Source organism: Vulpes lagopus, chromosome 2 (genome assembly GCF_018345385.1).
Source record: "Vulpes lagopus strain Blue_001 chromosome 2, ASM1834538v1, whole genome shotgun sequence".
Classification (NCBI taxonomy): domain Eukaryota; kingdom Metazoa; phylum Chordata; class Mammalia; order Carnivora; family Canidae; genus Vulpes; species Vulpes lagopus.
Window position 1 is genome coordinate 82,498,897 of NC_054825.1, and position 24,528 is coordinate 82,523,424.

General features: G+C 38.7%; 1 protein-coding gene across 3 annotated transcripts in view; it reads right to left on the reverse strand.

Moving 5' to 3' along the window:
- MOXD1 (monooxygenase DBH like 1) overlaps nucleotides 1-24,528 on the reverse strand; it is a 151,361-nt gene that overhangs the window by 62,013 nt on the left and 64,820 nt on the right. For all 3 annotated transcript variants that reach the window (XM_041746398.1, XM_041746397.1, XM_041746396.1), the window contains 6 exons: nucleotides 17,752-17,931; nucleotides 17,375-17,477; nucleotides 15,531-15,697; nucleotides 14,706-14,897; nucleotides 13,493-13,552; nucleotides 8,403-8,545 (listed from right to left, as the gene is read on the reverse strand). In XM_041746398.1, the coding sequence (XP_041602332.1) occupies nucleotides 8,403-8,545; nucleotides 13,493-13,552; nucleotides 14,706-14,897; nucleotides 15,531-15,697; nucleotides 17,375-17,477; nucleotides 17,752-17,931 (845 nt within the window). The remainder of the gene's footprint in view (nucleotides 1-8,402; nucleotides 8,546-13,492; nucleotides 13,553-14,705; nucleotides 14,898-15,530; nucleotides 15,698-17,374; nucleotides 17,478-17,751; nucleotides 17,932-24,528) is intronic.

Genomic DNA, 24,528 nt, shown 5'->3' on the forward strand with positions numbered 1-24,528 from the left:
GTAAACTTTATAGAGGGGTGGGATCAGGAAAAAAATCTTCATAACCTTGGGTAGGCAAATATTTCCTACACAGGATATCCAAAGCACAAAATAAACAAAAAATGATAAAATGGCTTCAAAAAATACCGTTAAAGGGGATCCCTGGGTGGCTCAGCGGTTTAGCGCCTGCCTTTGGCCCAGGTCCTGGGATCGAGTCCCACGTCAGGCTCCCAGCATGGAGCCTGCTTCTCTCTCTCTCTCTCATGAATGAATAAATAAAATCTTTAAAAAAAAACTATTAAAAATGAAAACATTCACAGACTAGCTTCTCCTAGTGGTAAAAATATATCTGACCAAGAGCTTATATCTTAAGTGTAAAGAACACTTTAAAAATATAAAGAACTCCTACAACTCTATAATAAGAAAACAAGTACCCAATGAAACAAAACAATGGACAAAAATTTGAATTAAAAAGGAACAGTAAAACAGAAATAAAAACATACCAACAAGCCAATGAAAAAGAAGATAAACATCACGTCATACACTTTATAATCTAATTGTTAAAGAAGAAAGTCAGGCAATCTGACCTAACCAAGTATAACTCCTGATCCTTTTGACACTCTCAGAGTAAAGGAATGTTGGGAAGCCCAAAGTAAAGTTGTCTCCCAGGTGGAAGAGAAGCTTCAGGGCCACAGAAGATTTGACTGCATGATTGATCTAAAGGCCTCGGATATTCCGAACCAATAAGCACGTGAAAAGAGGCTCAATATTGTTAGTCATAAGAGAAATGGAAAATAAAAACACTATAAGATACCACTACATACGCTTTAAAACAAATGCAATTTAGGAGCTCTTATACATTATTGGCAAGTAATTTTGGAGAGTATTTTGAGAGTCTTATGAGATAAACAAACTTGGTATACAATCCAATGATTCCACAAATACATGCTAGCCCAGAAAATGGAAAACATATGTCCATACAGAGACTAATACAATACTGTTCATGGCAGCTTTCTTCATAGCAGCCAGAGACTGGGCACAATCCAAATATCTTTGCACTGGTGAATCAATAGATGAATGTTGGTGTATCCACACAAGGGAATTCCACCCAACAATAAAAAGGAGTGGAGTGCTGATATATACAAGAGCATAGATGAATCTCAGAAACATTCTGAATCAAAGAAGCCAGGCACAAAAGAGCACATACGATAGGATTCCATTTTTATAAAACCTAGAAAAGATCAAACTAATGTGATGATGTAGAGCAGATTTGCAGTTTCCTGGGGCTCAGTGTGGGAGGTGGGTTTGTCTCTAAATTGCAGAAGGGAACTTTTGGGGGTGAGGAGAATGTTCCATACCTTGTCTGTGATGGGTTAAATAGGTATACACATCTGAGAACAGGTGCAATTTGTCACGTGTAATTCTACCTCAAGCAATTTGACTTGAAAAGCCAATAGTAAAACAGAAATAAAAACATACCAACAAGCCAATGAAAAAGAAGATAAACATCACGTCATACACTTTATAATCTAATTGTTAAAGAAGAAAGTCAGGCAATCTGACCTAACCAAGTATAACTCCTGATCCTTTTGACACTCTCAGAGTAAAGGAATGTTGGGAAGCCCAAAGTAAAGTTGTCTCCCAGGTGGAAGAGAAGCTTCAGGGCCACAGAAGATTTGACTGCATGATTGATCTAAAGGCCTCGGATATTCTTCTATGGAAAGGGGTTACATCCCAATCAGTGAGGAAACTTCCTCAGGAGGGTGCCTGGCTGGCTCAGTTGGTGGAGCATGTGATTCTTGACCTCTGGGTTGTGAATTTGAGCCCTATGTTGGGTGCAGAGATTATTTAAAAATAAAACCTTTAAAGGGGCACCTGTGTGGCACAGTCAGCTGAGTGTCTGACTCTTGTTTTTGGCTCAGGTCATAATCTCAGGGTCATGAAACTGAGCCCCACATAGGGCTCTGGGCCCAGTGAGGAGTTGTTTGCTTAAGACCTTCTCTCCCTCTCTCATGCCCCTCCTTGCCTCTTTAAAACAAATAAATCCTAAAAAAAAAAAAAAGAAAGAAAGAAAGACAGAAGAAAGAAAGAAAGAAAGAAAGAAAGAAAGAAAGAAAGAAAGAAAGAAAGAAAGAAAGAAAGAATACTTTTCAGGAGATTTTCTTAAGAACATCTGAGGAAGGAATAACCTATGCACAGAATCCAGAGCATACCAGTCCCATTTCTATACCTCTATCCTCACAGCCCTTTACCCTCAAACTATGGAAAAGTGTGTACATAAAATATGTCAACCAAACCTCAAACTGTGGTGTGCAGAGAAAGAGAGCTACTGTCAGATTTGCTTATTAGAAGGTAGACAAGAATTCATCCACATTTTATCAAAGCAAAGAGACATTTTCAGACAGAATTAGCTTGGTGTGAGCAAGAAATGACACAACAATCCTGCAAACATAGGGTAAAGAAGAAATTATATCACATTTCATGAAAAGAGACAGAAAAAGTTGACTCTAGAAGAAAATATAAACCAATTATACCAGAGAGAATTCCCACAAGTGTTTCATGTAGTAAGTTTATTTAATAAGAGCATGAATTTAATTAAGCAAGAGCTCACCTACAAGAATTTAAAACAACAGAATGAGATGAAAAGGAAGATAGCAGACCAATGGAAATAAATTTAGGATGAAACAAATTTAGCACCAAATAAATTAGAAAAAGCAAGAAGCAGAAAACCCTATTACAAGGGAATCTATTTGTGAAAAACCCCAAATAGATTAGAAAAAAACTTTGTAGATATAAGAAAATTTCCCTGAAATGAAGAAAAAATAAGTGAATAAATGTAATGAAAGAACACACTACGTTTCAGGAAAATTTAACGCAGATATTCGACACCGAACTATGTTCAGTTTAACTTATGATTTCTACAGGTGGATGAAGAATATTACCATTCATCCAAAGAGACCTCCCAAGAGGAAAAAAAAGATATGGCCCTAAAATGTTATATCCAGCCAAATAGTGTCCAGATATAAATGCATAAATTCTCAAATATTAAAAAAAAAACCCACAGGGCATAAAGCATCTAGAAACACTTCTTGATTAACCAGCTTGCAAATAACATTCTGATGAATCAAATGAAAGACCTCAGAAATGTAGAAATCCTGTAAGATTAAAAGCTGCATTAAATATTGTGGGGATTTGGTTTGAGGAATACATGGGAAAATGTACAATCTGGAAAATACCAAAATTATAACCTCAGTAATAAATATTTGGAAATACAGAAAAGGGACATGAGAGAAACTGAAAGTATAAATGTTCTCATCTTTTATGATCTAGAGTTGAAACATGTAGTGAAAAAGGAGTGTGCAACATTTTAATGTCTTTTACAATTTATGTTCTTAAACACTGGAGACCCTTTTATGAAACATTACCTCTCCTGGCTAAAAAGAACAGCAGCATCACATTTATCTATAGTTCAACAACTGTTCAGTTTCAGCTTAGTGTTTTTATATAAATTAAGCAGAATTAAGATGTCATGTGTTATTTGAAATACTGCACAAATCGTCTTTCTTAACAGCAATCTACCCATATTTATAGCAACACCTCCACAAAAAGACATCTATAATAGCATTCAATTAATGCTAGCATCATTTATTTCTAACAGAATTTGAGCTGATTGCGCCTTCTTTTTGAAATCTTTTTTTCCTGCATTCCTTAAAGCCCTCATAAACAAGCATGGGGGACTCTTACACCCTGTAAACATTAAGTGATTTTTCTAACAAAGAAAAATACAAACACATCCCTTGATTCTTTTTCAGAAATTGAACAAATTACATCAAACTTTCCATCACACAGGAGTGGATGAGACTCCTGGACCTACACAGACGGTGTAGACTCACTGGACCTACACAGACGGTGTCGATGTATGGAACAGCAGAAAATAAAGCATTTATCTAAACATGAGATCTATTCTGTTATCTGAGCTTTATGAGCCTTTTGTTTTTCCTTAAACTCCAAGCTCTGTAGGAGGCAGAGGAAAATTGCAACACCTCCAACAGACAGGACGTAGTTGTCTCTACTTTTCTACAAGCTCCTCTTATCCTAGGATTGTTACAGAATGTTTAAAATAAGACGGAGCACCTAACTAACCATTCTATATAAAGCATAGAATAGAAGATTAGGGCTTATATGTTACATGATATTCCTCTTTAGTATTGTAATCCTGAAACCAAATTCGCAATATTCTTTTAAGTAAAACAGAAAAAAAAAATCACCCAAACCATTTCTCTTTCTGATCTTTTAGCCCGTACCTTGTTGGTTTGGCTTTCAATAACATTTACGTCAGGGTGATGACCTAACTCAAAGGTCTGATTTAAAGCCTAAACATGGGGATCCCTGGGTGGCGCAGCGGTTTGGCGCCTGCCTTTGGCCCAGGGCGCGATCCCGGAGACCCGGGATCGAATCCCACATCGGGCTCCCGGTGCATGGAGCCTGCTTCTCCCTCTGCCTGTGTCTCTGCCTCTCTCTCTCTCTCTCTCTGACTATCATAAATAAAAAAAAAAAAAAAAAAAAAAAAAAGCCTAAACATGAATTTTACAACAGATGCTCCTTTTCACTCGTATTTTTGAAGAATAAATAAATTTAATCATGTAGTTAAGGGGTTTTACGTGGTCAATGACATTGCAAAACTGGCCTTGTTCTGCGAAACAATTCTCCCTGTCTTTTTAAGTCATAAAAAATCCAACTTTAAATTTTCCTGACAGAGACCAAAGGTGTGGACTCTAACAGAGCTCACTGGAACTTGGGAGTGGAGCGTTCAAAGGAAGATTTACACAGGTTGAACACAAAAGAAAATAATTAGGCCAGAGAATACATTTTGAATCATCACCTTATAAAACAAACAGCTTTCATTGTCCATTTGTTTTCAACATTCTTTCATATTAACTCTTGAATGGGAAAAAATTTCTAGTCAGTATGTAAAAAAAAATATTCTAAAGGGAAAAAAGAGGCTACAAAGTCTGAGGAACAATATTGATATTTAAAAAACAAGACCATAGGGGCACTTGGGTGGCTCAGTGGGTTAAAGCAACTGCCTTCAGCTCACTCAGGTCATGATCCCAGGACCCCCCAGTAGGCTCCCCACATCAGGCTCCCTGCTCAGCAAGGAGTCTGCTTCTCCTTCTCCCTCTGCCCCTCCTCCCTGCTGCTGCTCTCTGTCTCCTTCTTTCTCAAATAAATAAATGAAATATTTTAATAAAAAATAAAAACAAGACTATACCCTAGTGTTTTTGGAATGACATTTAATATACTGTTTTGATATTCATTACCATTTTATTTTTTGCATATGTAATTAGTTATTTCAAATAAAAAAGCAAATATCTACCTATCTCTATCAGAGACACAACAAACATTAGGCCCTCCTTTGATTATGCATGATCTGATGTGAAATAGTCTCTGAATCCCTCAGTTTCCATTTCCTCTTCTACAAAATTGGGATTGCAAGTCCTTCTCTACCTATCAGAATTGTGTGAAAACAAATTAATCGAAATTATACATATGGAAACACTTTATGAACCACAAATGAATTTACACAAGTGTTTGTTATTTGTATTTTAGTAGATACAGGCTTCTGTTCTGGTGGTCATTGGGTTGTCTGGGTAGGAACCCACTAGTAAGTATAATTGAAAAAAGAAGAGAGCTCTTAGTTCATAATTTACAATTTACAATAAAAAGTAAATCATAATTATATACTACTTCAATGAATGCATTTGACCACATTCTCATCACCTGTTTTTTAATCCTTTCCTTAAACATATCATCTCAAAAATCTATGTGTATCTTTTACCTAATTATATAAGTCTTTCATATTGAAAAGCCTTAATCATTGGAAAATTCTTCCTTATAGTAAAACCAAATCTATGCTCCAAAATTTCCACCAGCCACCCTAATTCTTTGTGGTGTGGCCAAGAATGAATAAAATCCTTTTTTCTATGTCAACTAATATATCCAAAGCAGAACTTTCCATTTCTGCCTCAAATATGTCTCCCTACAGTTCTCTCTTTTTCTCTCATCACCTCCCTGAGATACCATCAACCAACAGGTCCGGTGTGTGTTACCGTGAGAAGGTAACCTGCTTGCTACCATTTCTCATCAGCTCTATGGCCACCATGTTGGTCCCAGACACATTCATCTCAACTGGGTGATCACAACAGTCTCCTGAGTGGTATTATTTTTCCCAGTCTGTTCTTCCTAGACTCCTTTCTCAATTCAGTAGCCAAATCAACATTGTTTCTATCCTACAATGGCTTCTCTTTGCACTCCAAACCTGGTGTCTTTATGTCACTCTAAGGTCCCACTTTTGCTCACTTCCTCTCTACCATATTTCACTCCATTCCAGCCAAATGCGCCTTCTTGCTATTCTTCAAACATGCTACTTTCATACCCACCATAAGGTCATGACATTGGCTCTTCTCTCTGCAAAGAGTATTCTTTATATCTTTCCATGGCTGGCTCCTCATCACTAAGGTCTCTACTCAAACATCACCTCTGGCCATGGATTGAATGTTTGTGTTCCCCTCCAAATTCATATGTTGAAATCTTAAGGTATCAGAAGCTGGGGTCTTAGGAAAGTGATTAGCTCATGAGGGCAAAACCCTCATGGTATTAGTGCCCTCATAAAAGCAGCTTGAGAAAGGTCCCTGCCACCCTCTGCCACGTGAGGTTACAGTGAGAAGATGACCATCTAGGAAGAAGTGAATCCTCACCAGACACTGGATCTGCTGGCACTTTGATCTTGGACTTCCCAGCCTCCAGAACTGTGAGCAACAAAGTTCTGTTGTTCATAAGCTACTCGGTCTATGGTACTACATTATGGCAGCCTGGACAGACTAAGACACCATCCCAGAGAGGCTTTTACCATCCTACTGACTACAGCTACACACTCTTCCTTCACTGTCTCAGTTACTTTCCTAACATTTACTGACAACCGAAATTTTATATTTATAATGTTTATTACCTCTCCCCCATCCTAGAATATAGCCCCAAGAGGACAGAAATAATATATATCTTGTCAATTATTTTATCTTAAATAATTTCTATGTTGTACAATTGTGCAGAGAGAGTGAACATAGCATCCTGAAACTTTCATCCTTGGAAATGCCTGTGTGGAAGGCTGGCCTTTGGCTGGCATCAGCTAACCTAAGTAGTAAACAATTTCCTATCCTGATATAAAAGTTTCCCCAAATGAAGAGTGACTCATTGTGCCTCCACTATTTGTACAAACAATGCAAATTAGGTGGGGTTTTTTTTTCAAATAATTACTGTTTTATATTGGGACAGTACATTTCACATTTCAACCAAAAGACAAAAATGCAGTTTAACTTAAACACAGAAAATGATGGCATCTCTCAGATGCCTTATTTCTAAATTGAACGAATACACATATTGTCTGTCCCCCAATGCAAGGCCACAAGCTTTGCCCAAAGTCTTGGGTTTTTGATGCCATAGGCCATCCGGCATCTTGGACTTGTGAGCCACTTAAATGTAGCAATTAAAACACTTGAGAGGTCTAGCAAATGGCATTTGAAAGGGACCTCAAAGTGCAGATACATCTTTTCAAACATGTTACAGGCTGAGCTGGCTCTTTGAAGACTATCACTCTGCCTTCCTTCTGGAAGTCTCAATTTAGTACTTACTAGACAGAGGACACCTATGTAACCAGTTCTCAATAAAAAAACTCTGGTATGGAGTGCCTGGGTGCCTCAGTCAGTTAAGCATCTGCCTTCCTCTCAGGTCATGATCTCAGGGTCCTGGGGTTAAGCCCCTCTGAACAGGGAGCCTGATTCTCCCTCTCTCTCTACCCCTCCCCACAACTTGTGTGCATGCACGTATGCTTTCTCTTTCTCTCTCTCTCTCTCTCTCTCAAAAAATAAAATAAAATAAAATCTTAAAAATCTTTTTAAAAGCTTAAAAGAAAACCTCTGGGCACTGAGTCTTTAATGGGTATCTCTAGTTGACAACATCTCACGCATGTTGTCATACTTTGATGCTAGTGGAATTAAGTACATTCTGTGTGATTCCACTTTAGAGGCTTCTTGGACCCTTGTCCTGGGTTTTCTCTGGATTTGGCCCACATGCCATTTTCTTTTGTTAAGTTTGTTTTGTACTCTTCCTCTGTAAAAAATATTAGCCATAGATACAATAATAGGCTGAATTCTTCAGGTTCTCCTAGAAAATCTCTGAACCTGGTAGGAGTCTTGGGGACCTTGGACATATCAAACAAGAAGCTCATTTTGTCATCACAGCTAAAAATAAGTAAACAGAACAAGACTTAAAAGAATTCCATAATATGGTGATAAATCCAATATGCAAATAAAGCCCATTCTTCTGTGAAGTACACTACCCCACTATGAAATCCATTTACTACTTACGTGACTGGCCTATATATCTCCTTCACACCAATGAACTGAAGTTGCTCCATAATGTCTGGAATACTTGCACATCGAGTAAGGTTAATTCTTGGATAATAAAGAAGGTATGAGAGACACATTTCATTCCTGGTGCTCAATCCTCCCTGAAAATGGAGATCTTTTGTTTAGAAAAGTATGTGTTCCACCAATGCTGACACTTAAGAGCACACAAGCTGCCTGTGTTCTACAATCTCTTGCAGCATTGACATGTAAGACATACTAAAGCTGAAAAATAATAATCTGAGTGACAATTTAGTCACATTGAAAAATTAATATAATTATTTCCATCTATTTAAAAGTTGCCTTTCTTAAACAATCTGACAATCTCTTTCAAATTCCGTTCATATGATGTAAACTTCTCAGCACTGAGAACATTTCAGAAGATTATAGGGATGCTTGGTCAACATGATACCAGTCAGTTTGATGGAATCTTTGCCTGACTGCACTGAATTTTCTATATTCTTATTGTTATGTGTATAAACATAAGCAGATGCATCCTACAGAGAAAACAGATCTCACCTTTTGTTTTTGTTTTTTTTTTAAATTTTTATTTATTTATGATAGTCACAGAGAGAGAGAGGCGCAGAGACACAGGCAGAGAGAGAAGCAGGCTCCATGCACCGGGAGCCCGATGTGGGATTTGATCCCAGGTCTCCAGGATCACGCCCTGGGCCAAAGGCAGGCGCCAAACCGTTGCGCCACACAGGGATCCCTCACCTTTTGAATATAGGTAATAACGTATTTACTGAAATTAAAAAGATGAAAGTTCTCAGGAGAACAGAATCTAGAACTGCTGCAACATATTATTGACAGTGTCGAATTTTCAAGGAAAAGTTATCAAACCTAAAAAGAAATTGGAAACTACAGTCTGCGTCCAGAAAATGAAAAAGTTACCAGCAGAAACTGATTGTGAGAAGCTACAGATGCTGGATTTAGCAAAAACTATGGATATAAATATGTTTAAAAAGTTAAAGAAAGATGTTCAAGAAATTAAAGACAAATATGTCAAAAATGAGTAAACAAATAGAGAATGACACCAGAGAAAAGAAAACATAAAAAAGAACAAAATAGAAATTCTAGAGGTAAAAGTTACCATCATTGAATAAAAAATGCTCAGGATGAGCTTAATAGCAGATCTGAGGTAGCAGAAGAATCAGTGACCTCAAATATAGGTCAATAGAAGTTTTCCAATCCGAAGAACAGAGAAAGAAAAAAAAAAAAACCTAAAGAAAGTGAAAATATCCCAGAAAATACCTCAAACTACATTAAGTATTACAACATACATGCAATTAGAGTTCCAGAGTGAGAAGGAAGAGAATAAAGGTTAGGAAAATATTTTTTAAAATAATGGCTGTAATCTTCCTGAATTTAGTGAAAAACATTAACTTACAGACCCAAGAAGCTCAACAAATGCCAAAGATAAGTGCGAAGAGAGCCATACCTAAACACATCATAGTCAAATAGCTGAAGTCCAAAGACAAAGAGGAAACCTCAAAAGCAGCAAGAGAGAAATGGCACATCACACACAGGGGAGCGATGATACAAATGACAGCTGGCATTTCATCATAAGTGATGGAAGTAACAAAAAGATATTGGGATTACGTATTCAAGGGCTGTAGGGAAAAATAAATTAGCCAAGAATTTTGTAACCAGAAAATCATCTATTATTAAAAAATGAAGGTGAAAAAGTTGGCAGTATTATTCATAGTTATAAACTAATGCAGTGCCTAAAGTGCAAAGATTTTACAAATTGCAAAATGCAATGTTTTGGACTTGATGAACAAAGCAGGATTGGGCAAAGGGAGAAGCTGATCTACAAATGAGTTTGCAAGTGATGCCTCAGTAAATATCGTATTTAATTTATCATTCAGCTGGGGTGGCTCTTTGGAGAGGTACTAAACTGTAGGAAGGGAGCTGGGCATTTGTATCCTCCCATGAACCAGTCATGGGCCACTGGCTGCCCCACTGCAGAGAGCATAACTTCAAGTGGGGCATTTCCTGACACCAAGGGCGACACCCAGTGAATGACACAGCTGTTGGTTATCATCTGATGTTTTCAGGGTCTGAGGCTTTGCTGTGTTGGCCCAGAAGATGGGTAGTATCCAGGTAGATCACCAAAATAGACACTAAAATGATAACTCATTATGTCTCAGTACAATATTTCATGCAAACAAAATCATATCTAAGGTATGAGATAAATAAAGCCAACACTGGTGGAGTGACCTCACCCTCTGTGCTCATTTTTAACTTTCCTCTTCCTCATCCTAACTGAAGATGACAATTATCTATTTGATTTAACATTCTAAAGCTTTTCAAACCCTTACATTCAGTTTATTAATGTATGGATGCATCCCTAAACAACATTTTAATTTTGTGTGTTCTACAACTTTAGATACATGACATTATAACACCTATGGTCTGCTGCAAACTTGCCCTTTTCAATCAAGATTTTGTTTCTCAGACACATTTGTGTTAATATATGTGGCTTTCATTCACAGATACATACTATTAATATATTATATGGACATATTACATTAAATTTATTCTTTTTTGTAAATAATTGAGCTGTTCCCAGCTTTTTGTTCCTGTATTGCTACATGTTACTATGAGTATTCTACATATTTCTCTCCTAGAACACTTTCGGCAAAAGGAACTTTAAGATTAAAGATTTAAGATTAAATCCACATAGGAATGGAACTGGATAGAGCATATATGAATCTCCAACTTCACTAGATGGTATCATGCTTTTCCCCAAAGTGGTTTTATGAATTTACATTTAGCTGTGTGTGAAGATTCCAGTTTCCAATTGCATTGGAATTGCAATTTTAAATATTGCCAAACTGATGGGTATAACATATCTCATTCTGGTTTATATCTGCATCATCTTAATTTCAAATGAAATCAGGCATCTTTCATATGTTTATTATCTATTTGGGCTTTTATTTCTGTGAAATGTTTGTGTCTATTGCTCTTTTTCTATGGTCTGTTTGTCTTACATTACTGACTTATGAAATTTCTTTTATATGCTGGATACTAATGCTTTATTAATCTATGTATTGCTTTTTTTTTCAGTTTAAAAGTTGTCTTTTCGCTTACTTAATAGTGTTTTTTGTTAACCAAAAGATTTCAGGTATTCATATTCATCAATCTTTTATAGTCTGTGCTTTTTTATGTTTTAAATTCTTACTACCCAACATCATAAAAATATATTCATATATTTTTCCCCAAATAGTTTTAAGACTTTGCTTTTCACATTTAAATACTTAATCTATCTAGAATTGACTTTCTTGCGTATTGTATAAGATAAAAACATAATTTTATTTTTGTCATGTCTATACCCAGTTGTGCTAGTATTCTTTAAAGAAAAATCCATTCTTTCCCACTTAAATGGATACCATGTCTATTTTAAACCAAGTTTCTTAATAGGGGGCTGTATATCAGTTTCCAGGATTCCTAATATGTACCACTATTCTTACTCTGGACCCAAACACACTATCGATCACTGTATCTTTAAAATAAGCCTTCACACCCAGTAGCTTATCTCCATCTTTTATTTTTTAGTAGTGTCTTGTCAATTATTAATGCTTTGCTCTACTATGTAAACTTCAGAATCAACTTGCTCCATGTAAAAGCTAAAACTGTATAACTTTTAGAAATATGAAAAAAAATAAGAGAAAATCTTTGCACCTATGGTTAGGTGAAGATTTCTTAGTTGGGATACCAGAATCTCATATCATAAAATCTCTCTGAATTTTTTCTACTAAATCGATAAATTCGATATAATTTATAGGGCAATTTGAATAGAAGGATTATCTTTATTTTATGGAAACTTTCTATGAACACAGGATCTCTTCATTTCTTTGGGCATACTGTAATGTTTTGCAAATAAATATTTATAATTATTTTCCATGGAGATCAAATACATCTAATGTTAGATTTTATTGCTATAGAACTTAGAGTTTTAAAATGCACTTTCTTGAGATAGTTTCTTATATACTAAAACACAATTAGTTTTAGATATCAATTTTGAAGAGGTTTTTGATGTAGAAAATTATAATATCTGTGAATAATGTTTTGCTTCTTCCTTTATGATCCACTTATCTCATTTTTTTCCTTTTCCAGTACAATGTTGAATGGAAATGATGATAATAAATATCTTTTTCCTTCTCCTGATATTAAAGCAATACTTCTAATATTTCAAGTAGTTTGATATTTGCTACAGATTTTTAATAGCTAGATTTTATCTCTCCTATTCCTGGTTTGTGAAATGTTCTTTTTATGATTGATTCAAATCTTATGAAGGCTTTTTTCTGCCCCTGTTGAGGTGAGCATGTCTTTTTCCTTTAATCTCTTCCTGTAGGATGCTATTAATATATTTTCTATTTTAAACCAATTTTACATCCCTTAGCTAAGCCCAAATTGATCCTAACATTACATTTTTATATAATGCAGAATTTGATTTGCCAATACTTCATCAAAGATATTTCCATCAGGTTCATGTTGTTGACCTCTCTCATACTGTCATTATCAGGTTTCAGTATTAAGATTATGCTAACTTTATAAAATGAGTTGGTGAGAAGCGTTCCTTGGAATAGACTGTATAAGGCATGAATGGTCTATTTCTTGAATGTTTGTCAGGACTCCCCACTAATCTGTTGGAACCAAATTTCTCTTTGGCTCAAAAACCCTAAGGTCATACAAATCATTCTTCCTTTTGAAGTCTTGATTCATGTAACTCCAGAGTCAAGCAGATGGTCATTTGTAACCACAGGTCTTTAATTAATATGATTTGGTGAGGAAAAACTAAAGGACTAAGGATAGCTTTTCATGAAAGGGTCAATAAATTATACTGCAAATATTGCTATAGTATCATTAGTTAATCTGGTAAGATGCTAAAATAGCTCTGATTTCACTTTTATGATGTTTCATGCTCAGGACATGCAGGAATTTTGCCTTCAAATGGAAATGCTTTTTACTTTTTATCCTCTAAAATAAAAGTTTATTCCTCCTTCTCCAACAATCAATTTTAATAATAATAAAATTTTTCTTACCCAAGTCATCCGGGCTCTATCTTTTGTGTTGTAACGACACTCAGTAATTAGATTATCTCCCTAAAACAAAAATAAAAGCTTTCAGATTGGAGTTTTAGGCTGTTTTATTTATCTAATACATTTGTAGGCCAATAGTTTTACTTGCTATGTGAGTAGATTCATTAAGGAATTTGATCCAAGGGAACTCTGATCTACCAAGTTCTAAGAATGCTAATATAATAAATAAGCAAACAAACAAATAGGGCCCTCTCAGGCCAAACTCCACCATGTTCAAAATGTATGACCCTAAGTAAGGAAAAGAACTATCTGGGCACAGTTTATTTATTTAAAACATAATTATATAAAATAGCTGTTATTTTGCACAGCTTTGTGAGGAGATTAAATGACATAACATGCAATTAGTTCTTAGTGCAGAGTAAACACTTCATAAATGTTAGCCATAGCTACTAGTTATTGTGATTACCTCTTCATTTATATTATTGTCTTTAAAAGTCTTTAGTCACATCTTTATTTCCTTACAACAGAATCATGAAGCGAAGTGATGGTTATTTATTGTTCCAGTGTTTTCTAACCTTTTGAACAATTCATTACACATTACACATCATTTTTTTTTATTGCTCACCACTCAGGTAAATGGACAGACTATTCATGGACCAGAGGCAGCTTGTGCTGGGTGCTGGTCCCCAGATTTGCTCTTCCTGGCCCACTACTCGGAAGCCCCAGGGATTAGTATCTTAACACACTGTCCTTCCACCATAACCTCAAGTATTGTTGCAAGTTGGGTAATTAACTCTGTTTGAAACCTTTGTCAAATGAAGTAATTATCCTTATCTTCATTTTTACTGAAATGAAACTTCCCAAACGTCTCCTATGGTATAAAGAAGTATCTCTGATTTTTCCATTACAAGAATTGCAACCCAAAGGTTTACTGAAAAGTCAAGTAAGTAAAGAGTAATGTTTGGTACTCAGAACCCAAGGTTTTTTCTTTTTAAATCAACAGCTTGATTGCCCCTGGGAATGGTAAGAAAAATGAGTTTTGAATTTGGAAATCAGATCAAACACATTCCATCTGAGTTGTGCAACACCCACAGTGGGTGGCTTCAAGAATGTGAATACGATGAGCAATTCTCTTTACTGGTAGAAACCTTGCTAAATCGCAATAGATAGATGCCTTGACTCTAAGATTCAGTAAAAGAGAACAAAACATTCATACTGGTAAGATTGTTTGTTCTTCCTTTAGATACTGAAACTCCTGGAAATTGAAGTCAAAATCATCATCATAAGCCAGTAATCTCATTTCCTCCCCTTTTCGAAAATGACGGAGCCTGATGCCCCTGCCAGCCAGGTGAGCATGGAGAAGAACAGCAAACACATGGATTCCACTTGGCTTTTCAGCTTCCAGAGCCTACAGGCAGGGCACACAGAGGAAGACACAATTAGCCCAAACAAGCACATGTTCAGACAGTTCACCATAAAAGAGCCTTGGATCGACAACTGAGAAGACAATCTAAAGCAATTTAAATGAATGCTTGAGCCGCCACACATTTTGAATTTGGATCTTTCATGACTTATTCCTAGTAGTGTTATCTTTGTGAAATAACATTTTGTGGGCAGAAAAGAAGGGGAACCAATGCTTACTGAGAACCTACTGGACCACTCCTAAATGTTATCTTTCTTTTAGGAGGTAAAGAGGCAATCAAAGCTCCTGGCAAAAATGATTCCAGTTATGTTAGTAACCTGTAAATAGAAGCTCTTCAAAGGGGAAATTATTCCCACTTTCTGAGATAAGAAAACCAAGTAGAAGAGGAGGTCAGGAAGTAAAACATCCTGGAAGTTATTCTTGTCCAGAATTCTACTCCTACAGCCTTCAGGATTTAAAAAAAGCAATCAAAGGTCTTGCCACAATGATAAGTAATGGCTTTACAGCATGATAATGAGAAAAAGATTAATAACAAGGATGAGATTTTCCAAACATAGTTTTCTAAGAGCACTGATTAATCTATAAATAGCAGCTCACAGACTCAGAAGCTCTACATACCTCTTCTAGGCATTCCAGAGTGCAGTGACCCTCAGACCGGAATTCAGGCATCCCTGGAGGGATGGTATGGAAGAGGCTTACCCAGAGGCCAGCCTCAATCACTCCAGCATCATACTTCCTTATATCTGTTGTATGAAATAACCTCAGCCCAGAATTATCTATTAAACCTGGAATAAGAACACATAATTAAAAGTGAGTTTGAGTTCTTAAAAAAAAAGTTCTCTATATTCAGGTGAAATAGATTTACAAATTTTCTTTACAATCTCACAAAGGAAAGAATTACAAATAAAAACTAGTGGAAGACAACAATCAGGGCACCCCGGGTGGCTCAGCGGTTTAGCGCCGCCTTCAGCCTGGGGCCTGATCCTGGAGACCTGGGATCAAGTCCCACATCAGGCTGTCTGAATGGAGCCTGCTTCTCCCTCTGCTGTGTCTGTGCCTCTCTCTCTCCCTGTGTGTCTCTCATGAATAAATAAATAAAACCTTAAAAAAAAAAGACAACAATCAGTTTCACAAACAGCAATTAAAAGATAAGATATCATATTGTCTGCAACCATTTTTTACTTATACAGTATACCATGGGAGAAATGTTTGTGTTGTCTAGCTGATATATTCCACAATTACCTAACATAAAGACAGAAGAAATAAAATTCTAAAGTCATTCATTAAACTACAGAATAACTCAACAAAAGTTTAATACTGTTTTCAGGTAAAGTTCAGTAATATTCCCATAGAGGTAGAAACCCCTTGGTCTAGAAACCATCTACTGACAGAATAAACTACTGATGATTAATTTTCTTTATAGTTTGCCACCATTCTTTTAATCACTCAAAGAACAGTCAGTTATTCAATCAACAAAAATATTAAGAATCTATTAGGTGAATAGAAAGCCTGACAATAGGCATGTGGAGATGAGAGATGAGTAAGACACATTCCTTGCTGCAATAGTTATCATAAGAAGGGAGAGAATGAGTCCCAAGCCCTTCATAAATTTGTTTCACTGACTTTGAAACTAATTGGCTCCTTTCTGCAGGGCTGACTTACCTGTGATTATCAAATTGATGCTTTGGAACCATTGGTATATGAATAATTTTATATTAATTGGCATGATTATTTTATTGTTTCTCTTTTTCACTACACTATAATTTCCATGAGGATGGTTTGGTGTCTGGTTTTCACTCATATCATTAAGCACAGACTACAGACATAGTCAAGGCTCAGTATTTGCTGAACAATTGCACAAGTCAATGTAAAATAACTTTGAGCTGCCTCTGTTGATGACTTCATATAGAATCTTTCAACTTTTTGGCTTAGGAATATTACATAAGTAGATATGGAAAAGTAGACTTAGAAATCAAATGTGGTTACACAACCCTCTTCAGTTCAATATCATATTACACAGTGTCACTGTATAAATGTTTCTCCGACATATTTATGATTTTCCCACCACACAATAAAATATTAATATTTGCTAGTATGATGGATGGTAATTCTTCATATGCGCAGTTAGAAAATGTTTCACAAGTACTATGTATTGGGAACTAATTTACATCATGAAGAGAAAAATCTATCATCCTACTTCCTGGAAAGTAGTATGCAAATTGTTTTTTTAAGATCAGTGACCACATGTGTCCATTTTGCATGGATCAGTGCTGGTTAATCAATGTTGTCCCAGAGTAATTTTTAATAGTACCTTCTTTTGCTCTTAAAAGGTTAATGTATAGGTTGATGGCAAATGTATATGTTAATTCTAACATTGGATGCTAGTTTGTTCCAATCCTGTTAAGATAGGAGTTATAAAACTTCTAAAAATCATAGATAAAATATGTGAAGAATAGACTCACCCTCCTTATATGTTGGATTGTCATAATGGACTTCCAGGAGCACATAACGAGGATCTAATGGAGTACCAAGGGATAATCCGACATGAGGTGGATAGGAAAAGCCCTAAATAAGGGAAACTCCATGAGATGAGCCCTATGAAAGTTTCTAAAAGTTCTATAACCAATCATTCTCAAAGATATTTCAGCATTCTGGAACTCCGTAATCTAGAGTGTATTCAACAAAATGGCTTACAGAAAAAATCACTTTCAATGGGAAGAAAAATAAGCCACCCTCATATCAGAAATAATATACAGAGTTTTACTAGAACTGTATTTATTAGAACTGTAGGGGAAAAAAAAAACATGACCCACAAATAAATAGTAATTATTTGTCCCACCTCTCCACCAATGGCCCAGGCAAAAATAACGGTCTCGCAGGTGAGGAAGGCATCGGGCATGTTAGGGTGGTAGCACTCGTGGCCATAGTCCAGAATGCTGTCGTTAAAGCTGCTGCTGCACTGATAGAGCAGGATGTGGTGGACCAGACTCTCGTGGCCTCTCTGTATCACTGGCTCCACCTGAACAAGCACAAATGACAGGGAGAGTCCAGTGAATCAAACCAGCCTATGATCCCTGCGGTAAGCATGAAACTAGCATCAAGGATGGTCAGATTGTCAAAGGAATCGTGTTCTCAACTATGTAAAAGTTATGATGTGATTCAGATGTAATTTGCTCTGGTAAAGATAACAATGATGATGATAGCAATGATGGCAACAGTGAAGAGGAGACAATCCATAAGGTGTGGATTCAGTGGGCTGCATGTCCAGCTCCAGGTTTCCGCTCAGGTCATGATCTCAGGGTCATGAGATTGAGCCTCACGTTGGGCTCCACGCTGAGCAGAGGTTCTTTCCCTCTGACCCTTCCCCAACTCATTCTCTCTCTCCTCTCTCTCTTTCTCAAATAAATAAGCAAATCTTTAATAATGAAAAAAAAAAACTCACAGGATAATGCTTTCCTCCAGGAATCATAGGATTTACTAATCTGTTTGGGTTTTGAACTCATTTTTGTTTTCCTTAACATTCTGTATGGCAGGTGTTTCAAAACCTGATTTCTTCCAGGCTCCTTTGCCGTTGGTCCCCTTCCCTCTTTTATCTTTTCTTTTCTTTTCTTTTTTTCCCCACACAGGAAAAAAAAAACCAGGGCTATAGTAGACGTAAGCTCTCTCTGTGTCCCTCTCTTCCACTTCAAAATATCGTCTTTATTCATCTTTACTGAAAGTGATAGATGATGACTCATTCGTCTATCATCTCTCTATCATCTATTTGTTCACCTGGTGCTAAGCATAGTGCTGGACACAAAGTACGGCTCAGTAATGGCTATTTTTATTTTAGTGATTAAAACTGAATTCTAAGAATCTTCCTGTTAGAATTTGGGTGAGAAAACAACACTGTAGCGATGCACTCGTATGACACCGCTCAAATCAGAAGAGGGAAAACAAAAACCAGTGAACAGAGAATAGGGGTTCAAGATGGTTCGAATCCTTACAGCACAATGCATGTGAGCATGTTCTATCCACTGCCCCTCCTGTAAGTTCCCTTCATAACTCCTGTCCACCTTTGCCCGGAACTGAGACTGAGCTAAGTCATCCAAGGGTCCCCATCCCCGCACAGAAGAGCAGGAGCCCTGTACTTAGTGTGGCTGGGCTACCGGTATTGTCGTCAGTCAGCTACAGGGTTCTTTGAACCCTCCATACATCTGCTAAAGAAGCCCTGGTGTGTCCATAAATTTCCAGGACTTTACCTGCTTTAGCGTTCAACACATCTGCTTTTAGGCCTAATTACTAGAATGCAAACAAATGCATTTTGAAACCCTTGCTTGTTCTCTGCTTTAGACAAGCGTATAAAGATAAAGTGTTTTTAGCTATTCTCTCCTAAAGCTTCCCATTTTGATTTTCTACATAGTTTGTCTTTCTTTTTTTAATCAGAAACCGAGGCAGCCAAACAGGGAAACCGTATGTAGTAGGCAGAGGTCTGAATAGTCAGCCGGGGCTTCCACTTTTGAAATCCAGCTTGCCTTTGTGTTGCATGTGAGTCGAGCCGTGGCTGACCCACACGCACATTTGTGACATCACATTCACAGAAACGACATGGCACGTGGCTTTGTTTGCACTTGCCTCATCTCTAAAGGACTGAAGGCAGAACCTATTTTCTATTTTGCTTGATCATGGCTGTTATTGTCCAAGCATGGTTGCCTGATACATCCCACAGAAAGGTAAGCTAGACTTTGTGAGACTGTAGCTTCCACATCTAGTTTGAGCTTTCTTGTGAGACTTAGGTGGGCCCCTCAGCACTCGAGGGAGGCAGGGCACTGCTAGCGGGCCCACAGGAAGAGAGGACATGGGCACTCTTTGCTCAGTGCCTTACCAGTTAGGGCAGGACCTGTACGTCCTGCTGAGCTCCACAAGGTAGGGGCCAGGAAGGAGTCAGAAGGGCAAAGGAGAGTCGGCTGCGGCGGGGGCAGCTGCAGAAACAAGTGGCCCCCATCGAGGTGCCGCGCGAGGTAAGAGTGTGCATGTGGAGTCTATTTATTTATTTATTTATTTAATTTTTATTTATGATAGTCACAGAGAGAGAGAGAGAGGCAGAGACATAGGCAGAGGGAGAAGCAGGCTCCATGCACCGGGAGCCCGACGTGGGATTCGATCCCGGGTCTCCAGGATCGCGCCCTGGGCCAAAGGCAGGCACCAAACCGCTGCGCCACCCAGGGATCCCTGGAGTCTATTTATTGACGCTGGGTGGTGCCTGCCTTTAGGGAGCTTCACAACAACTTCTTGAAAGAATCTCTGAGCAGTGGGTGCTTTCTTTTCCCTAAATGCAGTCAGTGCTGAAACCAACACCAAGCTTCCAGGCTACCAGTGCATTTTAGAAATAATAAGAGTAACAGACGCACTTTATTTAGTACTATCTGCCGGCCACTGGGTTCCTCATTTGCTATATTCCATCGAATATTTACAACGAATCTAGGGATCCCTGGGTGGCGCAGCGGTTTGGCGCCTGCCTTTGGCCCAGGGCGCGATCCTGGAGACCCGGGATCGAATCCCACGTCGGGCTCCCGGTGCATGGAGCCTGCTTCTCCCTCTGCCTGTGTCTCTGCCTCTCTCTCTCTCTCTCTGTGACTATCATAAATTTAAAAAAAAAAAAAAAATTTACAACGAATCTAGCAGGTTACTGTTACTGATTCCACTTTACAGATGAGAAAACTGAGACTCAAAGGATGAGGAAACAAGCCCCAAGTACCGCAGGCAGGAAAGGGCGGGTGGGGATTTGAGAATGGGCCGGTGTGACCCCAAAGCCAGTACTCTGTGTGTCAGGCCCTGGAAACTGCTGCCGTGGGGGAGAGGATGAGGGTGGGAGGCCTTACGCCCTGAGGAGGGGGCCCTGCCCTCCTGGCCACCCCAGGCCAAGCGTCCCTGAGGGGAGATGAGACAGAGGACAGCCCTTTGACACGTCCTTTCCTAAGGAGAGCAGGTAACGGGGCCTCCCCTCGAAACCCGGCGACTTCAAAGAGAACCAAGCTGTCATCCGACCTCCAGACCTCAAACCGGGGGATCTTCCCAAGAAAGCAGTTTTTCCCAAGGAAAAAAATACATGCGTGAAACAGCAGGGAGACGCTCTGCACGCAGCCCGGGGGCTGAGCGGAGCCGGGAACGGAGCGCTGGGGAAGCGGACTCTTGGCCACCTGGAAAGAACCTGAGAGGGAAGCCACGGGCGGAGACGCTGGGGGGGCCGCGCGGCCGCCCGGGCACACCGCCTCCGACCCCCTCCGACCCCCGAAGGCCGCAGGGCTCCTGGGGACCGACCCGACGCGCCACGCGAGGCGCCTGAGGCCCGAGGGCGCCCCAGCCCCACCAGCAGGAGCCCGGCCCGGCCCGCACGGCGAGGGCGCGAGGGCGCAGGGGCTGCCCGGGCAGCAGGAGCGCAGCCTGCGCGGCGGGGACTGGGACTGCGCGCTCCCTGCATGGTTTGAAGCAACGCGGACCGACCCACCTTGTATCAGGAGTATTTCCGAGAAAATAAGGCTGTGCTGAACCTCTGCTAGAGGGGGCAGCATTTAAACAGAAAGACTTATTTCGGTTACTTCAGGGATGTCACGTCGTGATCACAATCAAAATGGGAAGGCCAAAAAAAAAAAAAAAATAAGCTTATAGAAATTGTCGAAGAAGGTCACGGCAGATGTGGATAAATTGTAATTTCTGAGACGGGAACAAACATTTGATTTCAGTTTTCTTTTAGGCTCGCTAGACAACTACAGGAGAAATAAATAAAAAGGAAGAGGTGCATATTGAAGTGGGTCCAAATGATGCCGACACCCGATGATACTAAACTGTGTTATTGATGCCTGTGTCCTTGCACACAGGTGGCATTTGCAGACCAGAACAGGTGACAGTGCTGTACACCCGCTTTCATATGCAACAGAGGCCAGGCAAGGACGGCTGGCACCTGTGGGTTATCTGTTAGCCCCAGTGCATAGCAAAGGGACAGCCTAGAAGAGAAATCACAGATGGAATGGGGATAAGGGAGAAGCCTTCAACGTGAAGGAATTTTAAGAGTAAAACAGTCTCCAGTTTGTTCAAGTAGCTGAGACTTTGCAGGTACTCTCGAGAGAATTAGGCAGTAAAAAGGAAAACCAAAGAAAAAGAGAGCTGCTAGGTATAACCAAGACCAAGGTGGAAATTAACGTTGACTACAAAACCAAATCTGGGAACTGAAAAGCCCCCCACTGTTCTCATGATCCCATCATCTTCTCTTACCTCTTCCTCCAGGTCAATGTCTTGCATAATCCCTGCAACACAGAGACTGCTTAAGAACTATTCATTGAATGGAAATGAAGCCTGCATCCCCCATAAGCAGCCCAATCTCAGTGTCCCACCCTGCACTTATAACCACCCAGGACTGTGCTCCTTCTGAAACTCTCCGTCCCTCTTTCCTGCTAGGTTGGTTCTTTCATCCCTCTCCAGTCCCTCAAACTACCACTTTTCCCCACGAGGCTACTGAAATTACGTGTGCACTGGCCACTCACAATTGAGCCAGACACTGACAAATGTGGATCAATCCTGTAATCTTCCCTTTCTGATCCTCCACTTAGGATACCAAAGATATTTTCACAATCATTCATATAAGAACTCAAAAGTCATGATTCAAGTTTGTACTTCCATGCATCAATCTTTCTTTATTTTGCTCTGTGTTCTGTTCCTTGGTTATGGACGAGTATAACCTGTTCAGGGCAGGGTACAAATTTCAGAAAATGAAAGCAATTTGCTCTCATTGCAAACCTTTTTAAAATCTATGTATACCTCCTAATTGGCTCTCAGTAAATGACTCAATTATTTCAGTAGGAGAGGAAAGAATTTCTATTCATTCTGTAGCACATGAGAGCAGAGTTGGACACAATATGACTGGGAAAAATTTTTCTAATTATATCAAATAATGAAATGATCCAAAGCATCTTACTTGATGTGAACTTGTTCTACAGAATAGAATGAGATAAGGATAAGACAAAAAGCTTCTAAGTGCGTCAGAACTCCTGATAACTTAGAACCAAGGCGTTATATCAGAGTAGGAGGTAAGAAACTCTTAGTGGAAATGTATATTATCTGTCTGTCATTCGAGGTTTGAGGTCCTTGACAAAGCCATGCTTGTCCGATGGTCTTTCACCAACACCTACTGGGAAACAGATTCTGTTTCAAAAAGACTTCTCCAAAAAGCCACTGAAGTTACAATGGCTTAGGAGGGTCCTAAACCCAATGACTAGTGTCTTTATAAAAGAGATAGGAGAAGGGGATTCAGATTCAGACACACACAGAAAGAAGACCTTGTGAAGATGGACACAGAGATTAGACTCAAGCTGCCACAAGTCAGGGAAAACCAGAGACCATCAGAAGCTAGAACAGCCAAGGAACGATTATCCCCCAGAGCCTTTGGCTGGAGCACGGATGGCCCTGCTGATGCCTTGATTTTTCCAGATGCCTCTGGAGCTGTGAGAAAATCAATTTCTGCTATTTCAAGATACTTGGCTTGTGGTCACTTATCATAGCATTCCTAGGAAACTAATACATCCTCCACTCCACTAACAAATCATGGATCCGTACATTTATACCTAGGTCATGATTGTCCCTGCATTTATTTGGGACATAAACTTATTATAAATATACATTGTTTCCCCTCCTTACATGCTTGTTGTTAAATGATTCCATATAGTTACTTAGTCTTAAGCCTATTTTACTTGATGAATATGCAAGTGTTCTTGAGAGAGTTAAATAAATTTCATTACCTATAGATAAATATATATATATATATATAAATATATATATATATATATATATATATATCTTCTTTTTGTTTTTGATTTTGGAGCATAAAAAGGGAGAGAGTGCCCTTCTTGACTTGTTCAAGTATACTGAGCTCAATGTGAAAAAAACAGGAGGTTATTAGAGCTCTTATGAGCAATTTTCCAATACTAAGGCTACCCATTTAAGACATTGCTTGTTGAAACATGAGTAGAACATAGCTCTATCATCTGCCTTCGGCTCAGGATATGATCCCAGCAGAAAGGGAGACAGAACATGAAAGACTCCTAACTCTGGGAAACGAACTAGGGGTGGTGGAAGGGGAGGTTAAGACCCAGGGAGCACTGGGTGTTATTCTGTATGTTGACAAATTGAACACCAATAAAAAATAATAAAAAAAAGAACATAGCTCTATAAAAGCAACTTGCAACTCAACAAATTAAAAATTAAAACAAAAGAAGACAGGTGATGGGTGGAATGTGTAATGAGCTGGAAATCTGATAAATCTTTATCACTTTTCTTCCTGCCCATTCTTGTTCCTGGCACCCTCTTTTACATACCTACCCCAGGCACAGGCAGCAGATGGTGATGTCCATGTAAAAGCCAGTAAACCATCTCTGACACAGGTTATCCAAAGGGCAGCTGACTCATAATACAATGCTGCCTATGAAAACATTTCAGCCAGAACTAGCAGTGTAGACAAATGGTTATAAAATTATGCCGATATGCTCATGGGACTAAGATAAGATACTAGGTAGTATCTACCCATCTCGCCCCCCTCATCCTCATCTTAAATGGGGAGATCTCTTTTAGCATAACAATATTTTCA